This window comes from Trichosurus vulpecula, chromosome 7 (assembly GCF_011100635.1).
Source record: "Trichosurus vulpecula isolate mTriVul1 chromosome 7, mTriVul1.pri, whole genome shotgun sequence".
Lineage (NCBI taxonomy): Eukaryota > Metazoa > Chordata > Mammalia > Diprotodontia > Phalangeridae > Trichosurus > Trichosurus vulpecula.
The window spans coordinates 33,969,386-33,986,464 of record NC_050579.1 but is presented as its reverse complement, the minus strand read 5'-3'; the positions used below and the strand labels follow the sequence as shown (position 1 = coordinate 33,986,464).

Genomic DNA, 17,079 nt, shown 5'->3' with positions numbered 1-17,079 from the left:
ACCAGATGACCTCTGGGAAATCTTCCAGCTTCAGGTCTCTGATCTGCAGGTCCCAGGACCAGTGGCCTTCCTCTAGCTACTCCGGTTGTTGCCTCCAACTTTTTCAAAGCTCAGGCCCTTTGTCCCCAAGGTGAGTAGAAGGGAGCACCGGGGAATGGCACTGTCCCCTCCCCCCCCCGTAGATCCCCCTCCCCATACACAGTAGACAGAATCATGCTAATCACTCCCATAACACAGCTGCCCACACACATCCATAAGCACACACATGAACATGCCTCACTTGTTCCAAATGAGCCTTCATGTCCTGAAAGCCCAGAGAATAAGTAGGATCCGACGCAGAGATCCTAGAAATAAAAACACCAGACTCTCAATAAAGCTTAAAGGAGTCTGAACATCTAAGAAGCATGCAAGACACAGCCCTGCTTACTGACGGTTGTATGCAGCAGTTCCTGAAGATTTAGGAGAGCAGCCCCCAAACAAAAGGCCCTCCAGCTCCATCCCTGAGTCTCAATCACAGTCACCATGTCTGCCCTCAGTCCCCTCCACCGCCCTCCCAGGAGGGACTCACTCCCCTCATCAGGGCTATAGCTTCTCTCTCATTTCCGGTGCCATCTTGTTACATCTTTGGTGGATGTTTCCAGAGCAGATAGATTTTTCCCCCCAGCACTTGTTGGTTTTATCCTTATCTGAGCAGCTGAGAAAGCATCCCTTTGTGTTCCAAGGAAGAGTGAGCAGTCCAGTTCAGTGCATGGGCAAAGACTGTTGGCAACCCGGCCCTGGTCCTCGGAGGTACCCAAGCTGCCAGGGACTTGCTCTGGGAGAGGGAGCTCGGAGGTTGTCCACATACTTTGGATAGCAAGGGGGTTGCTCCCCAAGGGGACAGCTCCCACTGGAATGGTAGACAGGGTTGGGAGGGATGGACTCCTCCTTCTGACTTTCCTGATGGGAGGAAAACTGAGTCTCAGAATATTTCAAGTAGAGAGGAGAAGGAGGGTGCAGTTGGAAGGGAAGAGCAGCCTCTCCATAGCTGTAGTCCATCGGCATCTGGAAGGGCTGTGAGTGACCATCCCAGCCAGCTTCCTCCTCCTGGGCTCTGCCATAATGGGTCTGACATTCCTGGTGGCTGCAGGGCCACCGAGCAGCAGAGCCAGAGCGCAGGAACATGGACAGGGAGGTGATCCGGTGGATGGCCCTCCTGAGAGTGGCAATCTTGGACAGCCGCTTGCCGCTGAGGTCATGCTTGAGGGCCAGCCGGAGGGCATTGAAAGCTTGGTTATAATCTAGGATCCTCTTGCGCTCCCGAACATTAGCAGCAATCCTCCTGGCCTTTGATCTCACAGGCCGGCTAGTCTTTCTCACTCTGAGCCCTTCAATGTCACTGGAATGTTGGGAGGGCCTGCTGTCCTTCAGCTGCCTAAAATCCCCCCTGGCATCCCAGAAAACACCTTCCATTTCCTCTTCAGAGCTGTCTGATTCCTTCAAGCTCCTGTGGCCCATTCCTGTCACCGCCCTGGGCATGGTTCGGCTGGGTTCTCCTCCCTCGCTCTCCTAGAAGGGTGAGATTAAAGCTCTCCTGTGGACTCTGGCAGGCTGGACACTCCTCCCTCCTAGTCAGTTCCTCTTGGGTTGGGCTTTATTACGCCACGTGGCTGGCCTCCCCATCCATCTCCCTCTTGGTTGGCTTTATTACCTGCCCCCAGGTAAGAACCCAGAAGAAACATGCAGAGACTTGTAATGGACAGACCAGACCAGACAGGGCTCTGTCTCTGTAGCCCTCTTGGTTGATCTCCCACAGTCCAAGAAAAACTTTCCTGCCACCCTGAGCACACTTAGCACCTCTCTGTGGTTTCTAGGGCTCTTTCAGGCTGAAAACTGGGGAAATCTTTCCCTTGCTCCTCCAAAATAGGCTCAAATGTCCAACACCTCCAGCCACTTAATATCCTCCTCTGTCAAAGGGGCTGGTGAGATGATCTCTAGGGGCTCCTCCAGCTCTAAATTCTGGGAATTCAGGATCTCTCCCTGGGAGAAGGAAAGAATCAAAAGGAAACCAACCAACCAATCGATCAATATTTATTACTTGTCTACTATGTGTATTAAGTGTCGTGGATACAAAGACATGAAACAGCTCCCTCAGAGAGTTTACTTTCTATCAGGAGACGTGTGTACGTATATGGTTATATACATCTTATATATGTAGGTATAGATTATATATGTAGGCAATGGACTCAAGATGCGAAATGAGATGTACATATGGATGTGGCCATTGGGAAAATTTGTTTTGCTTGACTATGAATAGTTGTTAGAAGGGTTTTATTTTTCTTTTTTCCTTTTTCAAAGAGGGGAGGGAGATGAGTGGGAGAAAAAAATGAGTTTGTTAGTGTGGGGCAGAGAAAGAATAGAAACTATATGTTGATATTTAACACAAACAGTATTTCTCACTTATATTTTAAAAATAAAATTAAGTAGATACAAAATAAGTCTGTGATGGGGAAGGGCTGACAGGGATCAGAAAAGGCTTCCTGTAGAAGGTGCTGCTGGCCCTGAGTCTTGAAGGAAAGTAGGGATTCTAAGAAACAAAGGTGAGGAGGGAATGCATCCAAGGCATGGGGGTCAGCCTGTGCCAGTGCTTGGGGAGGAAGGGCTATGCCTTTGGAACAGTGAGTAGGTCAGTATGGCTGCACAGTAAAGTGTGTGGAAGGGGTTCATGTGTAAGAAAACTAGAAAGATGGGAAGGGACCAGGTGGTGAAAAGCATACCGAGGAGTTGGTATTTGATCCCAAAAGTATTATAGGGAGGTGACATGATCAGACCTGGGCTTTAGGAAAATTACTTTGACAGCTGAATGAAGGACAGACTGGAGTGGGGTGAGACCTGAGGAAGGGAGACCCAAAAAAGGCTATTGTAATAGTCCTGGAGAGAGATTTGAAGAAAGTGAGGGTAGAAAGAAAGTGATGTATCTGAAAGATGTTGTGGAGAGATGATAAGATTCGGCAACTGATTGGATATGGTGAGAGAGTTCACAGGAGACAAAATTCACTAAAAGAATAAGCACTCCCTCAAATGTCTATTCACAAAAACCCAAAGTTAGATAACAAGGAAGATGAATGAGAAGTCCTGAGACAAAGACAAATCTTACTTCATAAGTGTCATAGAGACTTAGTAGGATGAAGCCCATGACTTCAGTACGGTTCTGAATAAGTATACCTTGCTCAAAAGAAACAAGATAGATTGTGGGCTAGGGTAACATTACATATTAAGTATACCTTGCTCAAAAGAAACAGGATAGATTGTGGGCTAGGGTAACATTACATATTAAGAGGGTATACACATGTGAGGAAATCCTAGAACAGGACTGTTGGTTCCTCTCTAAACCTTCTAAAGGCTGGAGTTACCTTTAAAGAAAGTCATGAAGTTATTGGCTGCTTTGCTTTTGGGAGAGAGAGACAGAGAGAGGCAGAGAGACAGAGACAGACAGGAATCATGGTGGAGAACATTTGGGTGAAGATCAATGGAGGGAGAATTAGAGTTGAGTTTGTCATTGGAGCAAACTATACACGTGCACAGAAAGAGAAAGTAAATGGAAAGTTTGGGGAACAAATCATATGAACGATAGTGATGTGGTTTTACTGGAGTTCTCTCTCCCATTTCTCTCTCTCTCTCTCTCTCTCTCTCTCTCTCTCTCTCTCTCTCTCCTCTCCTCTCCTCTCCTCTCTTCTCTCTGTCTTTCTCCCTATTTCTCTGTCTCCCAAAGGCAAAGCAGCCAATGCACCCAATAACTTCACGACTTGCCTTAATGGTAACTCCAGCCTTCACAAGGTGGAGGAACCAACAAGGAGATATTGTATTCTGAATATGGTTCTTGCTAATAGAAGAGAAATCTGTTTCTGGGGTGAAAATGATGGGAATTTTGGAGGAGAATTCCTTCTCTCTCCTAGAGTTTGTGATAGAAAAGGAAAGGAAAGCTAAGCCAAGGTTGACTATACCATATGAACAGATTCCAAAGAATTCAGAGGAAGGATAAATAGAATAAAATTCTATGGGGGAATGGGACTCTGCTATGAATGACATTCTGAAGATGAAAAGTGAAACAATTCTGAGGAAGAGAAAAAGAGGGTTTGTCTGAAGAGACTATTGTACGAGCACTCTGTGCTCACTAGCTTAGGTGTTTAAAAGGTACGAGTAGGAGAGATGGAAGCAAAGACAGGTAAAAGAGGATGGATATACGAACATATGATGCTGTAAAGTTATAGGAATGTCCCAGCTCATAGTGAACTGAGGGTAAAACTTGTAATAACCAAAATGAGATCCTTTTTTAAAGGCTCTATTAGGTAAAAGACCAAGCAGCTTGGAGTGAAAGGGATGGTGATAACTGACAAGAGAAAGAAGGTAAATTTGCTGATTTTTTTTTTGGCTTCTCTTTTCTCTGCCACCAAAAATTACCTTTGCACTGCAGATGGCAGAACAAGGATGGATAATGGAGAGTTTTAAATTTAAAATGAAGAAAAGTCAATGCCCAAGATATGTAAGGAGATGAGAGACTGCCTAAATGCTGTAGATGAATCCAAATCACCTGACCCCAGTGAACAACACCCTTGGGTTTTGAGAGAACTGGCCAAGAGGATTAGTAGGTTGTTGTCAATGATATTCGAAAGATTGTGGAGTGGAGAGGTTCTACAGGACTGGAAAAGGGCAAATGTCTCACTTTTCAAAAGAATGAAGAGAATAGTCTGCAGATTTGAGTTCAGGGACTTCCTGGGGGGAATTCTAAAACTGATCATTGAAAGAGATGTTTGTCAAAGGTGTAGCAGGGGAAGCAGTGATGACAAAGAGCCAGAAGGGCTTCAGCAAGAAAAAATCAGGCCAGACTAACATTTTAGGATGTAGGACTAGATGACAATTCCTTTTTGGGGCAGGATTCCTAAATGGATAATCAGGGGAATGCTGTGGCTCTCAAGGGCTGTCATCTGGATGAGACATCAGACTTGCTCTGTTTGGTTCTAGAGGGCAGAACCAGGAGCAAGTTGCAAAGAAGCTAATTTAGGCTTGAGATCAGGAAAGACATCCAGAGCCAACCTGAAGTGGGATACACAGCCTTGAAATGGGAGAGCGCCCCCTCCTTGGAAGCAGAGGATGGAGGAAGCAGAGGATGGAGGACCATTTGTTGGGCATGATAAAGTGAGGATGCCTTTGAAGGTTTGGGTTGGACTAAATGGATTGTTGAGGTCTCTCCCAACTCTAAAAATGTGAAAATGAGGATATCGACACAGTGTATCTCAGGAGGCTCAAATGAGATTATCATTAACTATGCATACATATATTATATATGTTTTTCCTTCCTTCTTTTCTTTCTTTCTCTTCCTCCTCCTCTTCCTTTTCCTTCTCCTTTTCCCCCTGCTTCTCCCTCCTCCTCTCTTTCTTCCTTTACAGAAATATATGCAGCCTGGATAGACAGCCCACCTCTTAGTCAGGAAATGCTGAGTCCAGCCTCTGAAATATCCTGTCATGTGACCCTGAGCGAATCTTTTAGTCTCTCTGTGCCTTAGGTCACTCCCCAAACTATTCTGCATTGATAGAGTTTTTTTTTCTATTTTTGCGGGGGGGGGGGCAGGGGAGGAAGGCAGAGCAATTGGGGTTAAACGACTTGCCCAAGGTCACACAGCTAGTGTGTCATGTGTCTGAGGTCACATTTGAACTCAGGTCTTCCTGACTCCAGGGCCGGTACTCTACTCACTGTGCCACCTAGCTGCCCCAATAGAGTTTTTTCCAAAAGGAAGCCCCCCTACCAAAGAAATCACAGGTCTGGTTTTAAACACTATATTAATTAAATATGAATTACTATATTGTTGCATTATTTATTTATAGTTAATATCAATGTTGTATTCAGTGACAGCAATATTATTTTAAAAGCAACTTTGAGTTCATTTGACTATTACAAATATCCAAATTAACTACAAAAGACATATGAAGATGTTATCTGCATCCAGAGAAAGAAATGATAAATAGAAGTATGTATAGAATGATTTTACATATATATACATATATATAATATACATATTTGTGTCTAATGGTAGCCATCTCTAGGGTGGGGTGGGAGGGAAGAAAAGGGCGGGGGGTAGTTACGTGATAATTTTACTATATATTTAAAAGGAATAGCAAGTTGTACATAATAGATTTGCAATTTCATGCACAATCATCTTTTTTAAAAATTATACTATGTTCTGGAAATGCTTGTTTTAGTCCATAAATTTAAAATTAAAGAAATAAAATAAATTTAAAACACTGTATTTACCAGAGGCAGTCTGGTGTAGTGGGAAGAGAGCTGGCAATGGAGCCAAGAAGACCTAGGTTCTCGTGCCCCCTTTGGTGCATCCTGCATACATGGCCCTGGGCACACCACCTAACTTCTCAGTCCCTCCAGACCACTAGGGCTGGAAGTTGCCCCTCTCCTGCAGCATCCAGGAGTTTCCTATACAGATGAATCTACCCCACAGACATCACCAAAGGGAACAAGCCTTGTGAAGGAAGGTCCACTCATTCCTGCCATCGCCACCACCAAGCTCTGATCCTCCAAAGGACAAGTGGAAGCCACTCAAGAGACCTGGGAATAGGAGCAGCATTGCTCACTGACAACTCTACCTGGTTTCCAAAGACACAGCCCTGGAAGCAGCCATGGTGTAGACACAACTTGGTGACTGTTTCTGGGTGTGCTCAAGTTCCCAGGTCCTTGGCAACCACAGCTACTCAAGACCCAGAAAATAAAGTCCTCATCACCAAAATATTGCCACTATCAGATCATTCAGTGCCAGAAACTGGCATGGTTTTATTAGTGAAGATGACTTTAAATAAGATACATGACCATTTGTTTTACCGATGCACTCTAAGGACCCTGGGACCTTTCCACATGACTTTCAGCTGAGCCTCTTAAAGGTGTTGTCTCCTCCAGTTGGAATGGAAGCTCCTTGAGGTCAGGGATTGTCCTGCTTTTCTATTTGTATCCCCATCACATAGTAATGTGTGCACATAATAAGTCCTTAATAAATGCTTTTTCATTCATTGTTTTATTTATGAAATCGAAGATCCAGTCTCTATCCTTACATATGGAAGGATGGGTACAATTTCAGCTGATGTAAGATGATTGGGGGTGAAGTATCTGGAGAGACAAGGGAGGCATTCCAAGGTATTGGGAACTGCATGTTCAGAGATGGACAAATAGGAAATGAATCTGAAGGAAGTCAAATAGTCAGGAAACAATCCAATTTGGATTGTGTCCAGGTAGGATTATAGGTTGTTGTTGTTTGTACTTTGTTCTCAAAGAGAACCATGACATCAGGAAGACCATGCCATGGCATGCAAGTGTATTGGATTTAAGTGAGGGAGGACTGTGCAAAGTCACTAGCCTCACTTTCTCCTCCGGAGCCATCTGGGTCCAGTGGCAAGATATAGATCAGGAGGACTGGAGATGGCCCCCGGGTGTGTAGGTAGGAGAGCAATAAAAGAATGAGAAGGAGAAGATGTGAAATAAAGCTGGATAGCTTCAAAAGAAGTATCCCTACCATGGAGGCTGGGCACAGAGGAAGTATTGGGGTTTGGAGTCTTTTCTGTTTTGGAGGAGTATGTTTGGGAAGAGTATGGATATTAGCTGATGACTGATTGGGCAAGTATGGGGACAACAAACAAAAGGAACATGAATATTCTCGATTATCCCTCATTGGGAAAGAATAAGTGATATCTTTCTAAGCTGGTGGCTTAGTTATACTATCTGATCTGAAATTCCTACCCAGAGGAAACATCTTGGCCGGGTCAAGAGAGGTGGCCTTGGAATCAGGAAGGACAGCCACTTAACTCCTCAGTGACCCAGGTAATACTCTAACATTGTAAGTTGCAGAGGAGATGCCAATTTGCATTGATAAAGGGAATTTCCTCATTGGGAGTTCCCTGTATCAATGAAAACATAGGGCTGGAACCTGATCCCCTCCAAAAAAATCCTCACCCACAGCAACTTTTCTGAGAGAACAAGCTGGGATCTCGTGGCAAGGGTTTTGATTGGGCATATCCATTCACAGTTCTTTGAGGCCAGCCCTCTTCCTGCATGTATGACAATAAACACGTCACTTGTCCCTGAGCCTGTTTCCTCCTCCATAAAATGGATGAATGAATAAAAATTTATTAAGTGCTTATTGTGGGTCAAGCATTAGGAATATGAACAGAAAGTCCCTGACCTCAAGGAGCTCACACAGGAGGGCGCATCTGCATGGTGGATGGCAAGGCCCGGGAATCCTTCAGATAAAGGAGATTTCTATCCTGCAGGATGTGATGTCTATTAGATAGGACTGGCCCCCCAGCACTATTGGGCAAGGGTACAGGGATTCTGAGCTCCATCAGGCAGGGCTGGCCATGAGGCAGCAAGATTAGGTGCTGTCCATGGATCCTTGGTGATCTGACATTCTACGAGTCCATGGTTCTGAGCTAGCTTTTGAGTCCCCCATCTTCCCTTTTTCCTTCTTTTTAATAATCTCTTGCCCAAGAAAAGCTGACCTGATGAGTTCATTCATACTGAGGTATAAAAGCTTCTTCTGTTACCCCGACGCCCAGGAACATTGGCCCCTCTAAAAGGATTACTAGAAGAGAGCAGTATTTATCACAAAGGTTCAAACCCCCGTCGGACACCTTGGACAGGTCACTTCCCCTCTGATCCTCCATTTTCTCATAGGTAAAATGAGGATCATAGGAACACAGTTCTAAAGCTGGAAAGGGTCTCAGAGACCATTGAGTCCAACCTCTTCATTTTACAGATGACCAAACGGAGGCCCTGAGAGGTTAAGTGATTGCCCAATGTCATACCCAGGTTTAATAATCTTCGAGGGTGTGATTCAGGTCCAGGTCCTCGTCATTAACCTCCTAGCATCGTCATGAGGGTCAGATGAGATAATGTCTGTAGATTGCTTGGTAAACTATAAACATGTCAGTTATTGCTAATATTTTTCTCAATGCCTTGAAATTGCAGGTTCTAAATAAGCAATTGACATCGAGGGGTATCCCTGCTTCCGAATGAGGCCGAAAGACCATGTGAGCACTGAGTACTGCCAGGATTGGAAACTAACCAAAGATGCTCTTTTCTCACCTAGAACTCCCAGCCCAGAGATTTGTAACCTTTGTGGTGGAAAGGCCGGCCCTCTTGGGCAGTCTGAGCCTATGGACCCCTTCTCAGAACCAGGTTTTTAAATAATTTAAAGAAATTCTATATTTCAATTCGAAGCTAATGAAAATTAAAATGCAATTTTTACCCCATACAATTTTATAGTCCTCCTAAAACCTTTCCTTGGACTCCTTTGGGGTTTGTATACCCCACTTTAAGAATTCTTGTACCATTTCACACGTTTAGAGAGTGTATTGCTTCCCTTCTCAATGGGTGGGACAGGAACCAGAGGAAGGGGGAGAAATTAGAACTGAAAAAAATTTAAATAAATATAAAAATTTTTTTAAAAGTCCTTGTCCTAGAGGATCATGGGGTTTACAGGGGGAAGGGACCCTAGAGGTTATCTAGTCTAATTCCTTATTTTGCACAGGAGGAAAATGAAGCCCAGAGAGGGGTGATGATGTTTCCAATGTCACACAACCTAATAAAAGATAGAGCCAGAATTCAACCCAAGGTCTTACATCAAGATAAAGGCAGAATCAGGACTGGGGCCTGGATCTCCTGACTCCCAGGACCCTTCTATTCCACTGGAATGCCAGCTAAGGGCAGTCCTCGGACCTCCCTGAAATGGGTAGGACCTTGTCCCCTCCCCAAGGGGAAGGAGGCAACCCTATCCCAGGCCCCTTCCTTCCCCACCCCTCTCCTGGGGCTGACCACACAAGCAAAGGGGTGGAATTTGCTAGAGGCAATGTGGAAGAGGAGGAAGAAAAAAAGGAGGAAGAAAAGGAGGAGGAGAAAGAAGATAAGGAGAAAAAGGAGGAGAGGAGGAGGAGGGAGAGGAGAAAGAGGAGGAGGAACTAGTCCAGACAGTGACAAAAAAAAAAATAAAATGCAGCTTCCAGAGCCCTTCCTGTCCCTGTGCCCCCAGAGGCCTGCTGCCCACCCCCCCCTACTATATTAGAGGTTGAGGGACCGGGTTTGCTAAATGCCTTCACTATACCCACCTGGAAAGAGCCCAGGTCTCAGCCAAGCACATTTTCACTGTTACTGAAATGTCAGCTGTTTGTCCTTTCAGACAAAATCCCTTAAAATATTTAAAAAAATAATTTCTGTCCAAGTTGAGACGTGAAAAGTTCCTAGGCTGATGTGGTCATCACATAATAATAATGACTCATGTTTATATAGAGAGCTCTATCGAGAAAAAGACATATATATGTATATACATATATATGCACACACTCTCTATATGTACAAGGTCACACATCTCTCTATATAAATACATCTGTATAACCTCTGTCTCTCTGTACAGATGTGACCTGATGAGGCAGATGCCATTCCTGTTTCTGTTTTACAGATGAGAAAACACTTTGGAAGTGTCCGAGTCAGGATTCTAACCCAGGCCTTTCTGATTCCCAAATCCACCACTATCCACTGATGCATTAAGAAAAAAAACTGGAGGAGGGGGCAGCTAGGGAGCATAGTGGATAGAGCACCAGCCCTAGAGTCAAGAAGACTTGACTCTTACTAGTTGTGTGACCCCAATTACCTCACCAAAAAAAAAACCTGAAGGAAAAGGTTTGGGGGTGGGGCGGAGGGGTGGAGGCAAAGTCTCCCAAATGGATAGTCAGAGGCAAAAACGATAGAGGCCAGAGAGATGCCCTGGATTCAGTTTCAGGAGACACAGGTTGGAGACCTTCATATCTCTCCCCTTTTCTCCCCTCACACTGGGCCCACCACCCTAGTTCTGGCCTTCATTGCCTCTCACCTGAACAATCACATTCACCCAGCTTCCAATCTATGCTGGTTAACTTGGTGTGACCCCTGAGCTGGCACTGGCTTCCCTAGTTCGACCCTCCACCAGCCTCTGTTGTCCTGGATGGAATTTCCTTCTCCTTCCTTGTCAGACTTCTTCATGGTCATTCCAGAGTCATTTCTGGATATTTGGACATTCTCTGGCAGTTTTGTAGGAGAGCCTAGGCTCCTCTGCCACCTTTTGCGTTGCCATCTTAACCAGAAGTCCAAAGTTCTACTTTTAAACCCAAATATATTTTTTAAGTTATTTTAGTTTATTTTTCCAATTACAGGTAAAAATTTTAACATTTGTTTTTTAAGATTTTGAGCTCCAAATTCCCTCTCCCCTCCCCCCTCCCTCAGAAGTCAAGCAATTCAATATAGATTATATATATATATATATATTTGCATCCTGCAAGACATATTTCCACATCAGCCATGATACAAAAGAAAACATAGATTCTGCCCCCTCCAAAAAAATCCCAAGAATAGTAAAGTGAAAAATAAGTCTGCTTCAATCTGCATTCAGACTCCATTGGTTCTTTCTCTGGAGGTGGAGAGCATTTCTCATCATAAGCCCTTCAGAATTGTCTTGGATCATTGTATCATGGAGAGAGAGTAGCAAAGTCATTCATGTACAGTTTTGCTACTGTGAACACCGACATCAAATCGTGACCAAGTGAGATACTGTGTGTAAAATGCTTTGCAGAACTTAAGATGCTACAATAAATGCTACTTGCTTGTCTTCTCTCAATGATGTGCATTGCCAAGAGCCACAGAACACAGGATCTCAGAAGCACTAGAATTTCAGGTGAGGAAAAAGGCAAGGAAAAGATGCGTGTTGGGGTATGCAGATGGCACTGTTTTTCCAATGGTGATTTATACATGAGAAGTGGTGTAAAGAACACAGGGACCTCAGATCGTAGATTCAGAGCTGGAAGGGAGCCTACCAGCCATCGGTTTCCACCCCTTCGTTTTGCATGTGAGGGAAACTGAGGCCCAAAGAGGGGAATTACGTTGATTAGATTTGAGGGGGAGATGGGGGAGAAAAGGGAGCTCTTAACTCTTAGTTGAGTATGATGAGATTCTCTGCTGAGAGGGAAAGGGCAGTGAGTAGGGAAGGTGGATCAAGGAGGGAAGAGATAGTTTGGTTCCAATGCCAGGCGGAGTGTGATGGACTGTTATCTTAGACTCTCCCCCGGTGACCTTTCACCTTATCTTGCCTGGAGACAGACTCCACCTCCTCACCATCTCTACACCATGCTGACACCAGCATACCCCATCCCTATCCTACTCTCTTTCATGTCTTCTTTAGAAGGTAAACATCTTCCCAAACCGGGAGCAATACATTGAATACATATGGCGGAAGCACGTCCCAGGTATCATTGCAAAACTCCCAAGAGGGCAAAGCTAGCTATTGTTTGCTTGCAAGCAGAAAAGAGAGGGGGGGCCAAGAACGAAGGGGGAGAAAATACTAACACGCACTTGAATCAGTGCCTTGGTGGTTGGGCTCATAACAAAAGGGAAGAGGACAGTATAGTCAGCCCTTATCTGGAATCTTGGGACAGCTGGCTCATCTGGATGGCAGCTGTTTCTGGTTCCATACTAGACAAACCTTGAGATCCAGTTTACCAACCACACCGGGCTACATTCAAACAAGGCAATAAAGGTTTTTTCTCACAAAAAAGAAGGTAAACATCTTGTAGACAGAAACTATCTCGCTTGCTTGTATTTGTATAGCCAGTTCTTAACCCAGCGCCTGACACATAGTTAGCACTCACTAAATTCTTCCTTTCTTTCTTCCTTCCTTTCTTTTTCTTCCTTTCTTTCCTTCCTTTCTTCCTTTCTTTCCTTCTTTCTTTCTTTCTTTCTTTCTTCCTTCCTTTCTTTCTATCTTTCTGTCTTTCTTTCTCTGTCTACCCACACATCTGTCTGTCTATCCATGCATCTATCTATCTAATATCTGTCTGCCTGTCTCAGTTGTCTGTCTATATAGGAAGAGCAATAGGATTATCCTGCAATACTGAAGGCTTCAATGAGACCAGATGACATTTGTCCCCACCAGCATGGTTACATGACTTTCTACGGCACATGACAAGGGGGGAGGGGGCAAATGGTGGGAGTAACTGTGGTTAGTGTTTGGAAAGGGTGAGGCAAGAGTGGATTCTAGGCAGAGGACAATGTAAGGTTGAACCACTGGACCACAGGATCAGACCGGCAAAGGAAGGCAAGGAGGGGTAGGGGCCATGATGAAAAGGAAGAACAGGTTTGGTGGGAGTAAAGCAGATGGAAAACAAGAGCTATAGTCCAAGGGAGGGATTTCAGAGTTCTAGACAATATAAGCTGAATAGTTATGAGTGAGGAGCGATGGCACGCAGGGAATGATCAGCCTCAGGTGGGGCGGTGGTCATGGCAGTTGAAGAGGTTGGTGAACTGAGAGGCCAGAGGATTCAAAGGAGCATTACCACGGATATTGAAGTCCCCAGGTATGAGGGCAGGGCTTGGGGAGGAGAAGACAACTTTGAACCAAGGATTGAATTCCTGGAGAATGGAGGGCGAATGATTTGGGGCCTGTAGATAATAGCCACTGGGATCTAGGGAAGGTTCTAGAGACAGATAGAGTTAACCTCAAAGGAATTGAGATTGCTGAGTGATGGTGGCAGAGGCCATTCTCTTTTCCCGTAATGTTTCTCTCACCTTACCTCTCTTCTGCCCATGGAATTCCTAAACAACTCTTTAAAACCCACCCCAAGTGTCCCCCTCCTCCAGGGAGGCCCCCTCCCTCTCATCTCTCCAGTGACTTATGACCTTTCCCCCTCAGGCCTAATATAACACTTGTTTACACATCTCTCATACATTTATCATATATCACTTTGTGCTATGGTTAACTGAATTGGTCTCAACTCAGCTTTAAGCTCTTTGAAGGTAAGGAATGAGGTCTTATCTAAATTTTGCATCTCCCTCAATGTCTACTACAGAATGATGTGTCTTGATGACCTTAATAAATGTTTCTTCAATTCAATGAAAGTTAAGAGGGACCTTAGACTAAAATGTGAGCTTCTGGAGAGTGAGAGAGTGAGCAGAAGGGGTGGTGCTTTTCTTTGTACCCCCAGTGATTAGCACAGTATCTGTCCCACACTCAGGACTTAGTCAATGCTTGTTGATTTCTGAAAGAAAGGTGCATTTATGGACCTGGCCAATTTTTTGACTATATATATATATATATATATATATATATACACACATATATGTATGTATGTATGTATGCATGCATGTGTGTATGGATATATGTATATGTATGTGTATATATGTATATATCTGTTACAAAGATTTGATTTTTTCCATTGGTGAGGAAGGTAAGAGTGGGAAAAATAAATGCTTGTTAATTGAAAGTAATTTTTTAAAAATGCTTGTTTACTGACTGACTTAGACATGCAATCCAACCCAGACATTTTACAGAGGGAAATATGAGGCCCACATAATTAAGTTATAAAGGGAGCTAGGGTCAGACCTTAAGTCTCCTGATTTCTAATCCAGTGTTCACTCCACTTCTCAAGTTGGGAACCTCAAGGAAATGGTTAAAAATAATCCCTTCTTGGGCCTCCCTTTTCTCCTTTGCAAACTGAGGGTGACTGACTAGATACTGTCCAAGGTTCCTTCCAGCTCCAGAGCTATAATATAATCTAACCCTTGTGTTTTACAGATGAAAAGACTGGGGGCTCAGAGTTACCCAGGGTGATGTATGTAAGAAGTATCAGAGATTGGATTTGAACTCAGGTCTTCTGGCTCCAGAGCCTGGTCTTTCGTTGCACCAAAGTATCTCCAGTTACCCTCCCTTCCTTCCCTGCCCCAGCAAATGTGGATTTTTTTTCTCTCCTGCCTGGTCCCCAGAATGCCCTAGGGCCAGAACTCTATGCCCTCTTTTTTTCTGCAGCCTGAAATGCCATCTTTTGAATGTCAGGGCCACACGTCCAAGATGGTGCCAGGCAGGGCTTGTCTTTTGGAGAGAAGCACAGTATCCTCTTCCCCCATCTCCACGTTCTTATCTGAGTATCTAGAATACTGCCAGATCAATCACAGCAATTAGCACGGGTCCATTTATCTATTACCCTTCTCCTTTGTCAGCACTTTGAAGCGGCGGCTAATATGGGTTCCTGGGTAGGAACTACCTAATAAATCAGAGCCCCAGGGCCCCGGGGAGGGAGAAGGATGTGGAGCAGGACTTCAAAGGCGGGGAAAACTCTGAAAATATTTCCGCACCATCATCACCTGCAGTGGCTCTGGGCTTTGGTCCTTACTACCTAACTAGCTGCTTCTTTTAGGCGGGAATCTCACCATGCCCAGGAGCGCATCTTTTGGGATGGGGGAGGGTTGGAGGAAGAAAGGAGGGGGTAGTGCCAAATGAATAGACCTCCAAGTGCAGCTGGGAGGGAGGGCCTGGGCAGGCCTGTGATTTAGGGCTGGGCGGTTCCTGCAAGAACTGGGAAGGTACCTATTATTGTTTCTTGGGGCCAAGCTGGCCCCCTGGTTTTCAGAGATTTCTGTTTTCCTTCTTCGGAAGTTCCGATTCTGCTCTTCCCCTTCCCTCAGGGGAGAAGATCCTCTCACCTGTAGAGATCCAAGATCCTGTGTTTTTGAGAAGAAACAGCTCTGAGAACAACTGAGAGAACCAACATCTCATAGAAGATGTGTTTTAATGAAGGGGTTAACTAGTTCCATTTCTTTCTAACCCTTGGCATTTCAATTTATTTGAAAGTTAAAAATTCACTAAAATCTAAAATAAAATAAAAATGTGTTCTCTCACTCTAACCAGTGATCACTCTCAACTTTTCTCTTATAAAATATTTTATTGATTGATGCTCTTTAAAAAAATACTTTCCTTCCACCACCCCTTTCCCCCCATAGAACTCTTCCTTGACACATAACTTTAAGTCAAGCAAAACAAATCAGTCAAGTCTGACAGCATATACCTTGTTCCAGACTTCTTTACTGACAGGTATGAGGCTTGCAAGCCTTCTGAAATCACATCTGATCACTGAATTCATCAGAGTTCTGAATCAATGTGTTTTTCCTTTATATTATTGTGGTCACTGTGTAAATTGTTCTCCTAGTTCTGGTCATTTCACTTTTGTATCGATTCAGACGATTCTTCCCAGGTTTCACTGAATTCTTCAGTATGTTTTCACACAAGCAAGGAGGAAGCTTGTGAAGATGTGGCCTGGGAGAAAAGTAAAGCATAACTGGAGACCACCTGGATATAGCGGGCCTGGTGAGGCACTCCCCAATTAGGAAAGTAAGGAAATGGAGCCAGGCAGTACCTTAAAGACTATCTAAAGTCCTTATCTTAAAGATAAGGAACCTGAGGCCCAGGAAGGCCACTTGACTTGACCAAGGTCATTGAAACAGTAAGCACTGGAAGGATATGAATCTAGGTACTCTGACTCCCAGTGTCCATGGCTATCTTCCCTTTCTATGATGTTTCCTCCAGTGACCTAATCTGCTCTCTCAATTCTGATTAAGCTTCTAAAGGGATAGTTCTCCAGCTCTGACCTTTCTCCTGGGCACTGAGCTATAATTTCCAATGGTCTGCTCTTCCCCTACCTTCACTAGGAAGTCTGGCAGCATCTCAGACTTGAATCTGAATTAACCTTCTTCCCCTTCTGCCAAAACTGGTTCCCTTTCTTGACATCTCTCTGGCTGTTAATGGCACTGCCATTTTCTCAGCCACCCAGACTCTGCTCTGAAATCTTGGAGAAATCCTTGATTTCTCTTTCTCTATCACTTCTCCATCAATCACTAAGTCCTCCACCAATCTCTCCCATATTTTCAATTCTTGCTGCCCCTAGCCTAGTTCAGACCTTCATTATATCTTGCCTAGACTAACGATGGCCTCCTAATTATAATTACAGTAGCTTTCCCTACTGAATTGTAATTGATCTCCTAATAGATCTCTCCACTTCTAGACCCTCTAATCGAATCATTTTGCTTACTAGTACCAGATTAATCTTCCTAAAGCAGAACCCTGGCACATAATAAGCATTTAATAAATGCTTTATCTGTCTTTAGTCATCTAAACCACAATTCTGGTCCTGGCATTCCTCTGCTGAAAAACCTTCACTGGTTCCCTGTTGCCTACTGATTACAGGCCAGAC

The 17,079-nt window shown here is 44.3% G+C and overlaps 1 protein-coding gene across 1 annotated transcript; it reads right to left on the bottom strand.

The window, feature by feature from the left end:
• Positions 1-741: 741 nt before the first annotated feature.
• On the bottom strand, positions 742-1,518 carry BHLHA9 (basic helix-loop-helix family member a9). Its single transcript, XM_036766250.1, has one exon. The coding sequence runs from the start codon at positions 1,516-1,518 to the stop codon at positions 742-744; it is 777 nt and encodes a 258-aa protein (XP_036622145.1).
• Positions 1,519-17,079: the final 15,561 nt, after the last annotated feature.

What these genes read in the sequence shown, in the direction of transcription:
- BHLHA9 (XM_036766250.1), bottom strand. Translation starts at nt 1,518, where the DNA reads ATGCCCAGGGCGGTGACAGGAATGGGCCACAGGAGCTTGAAGGAATCA.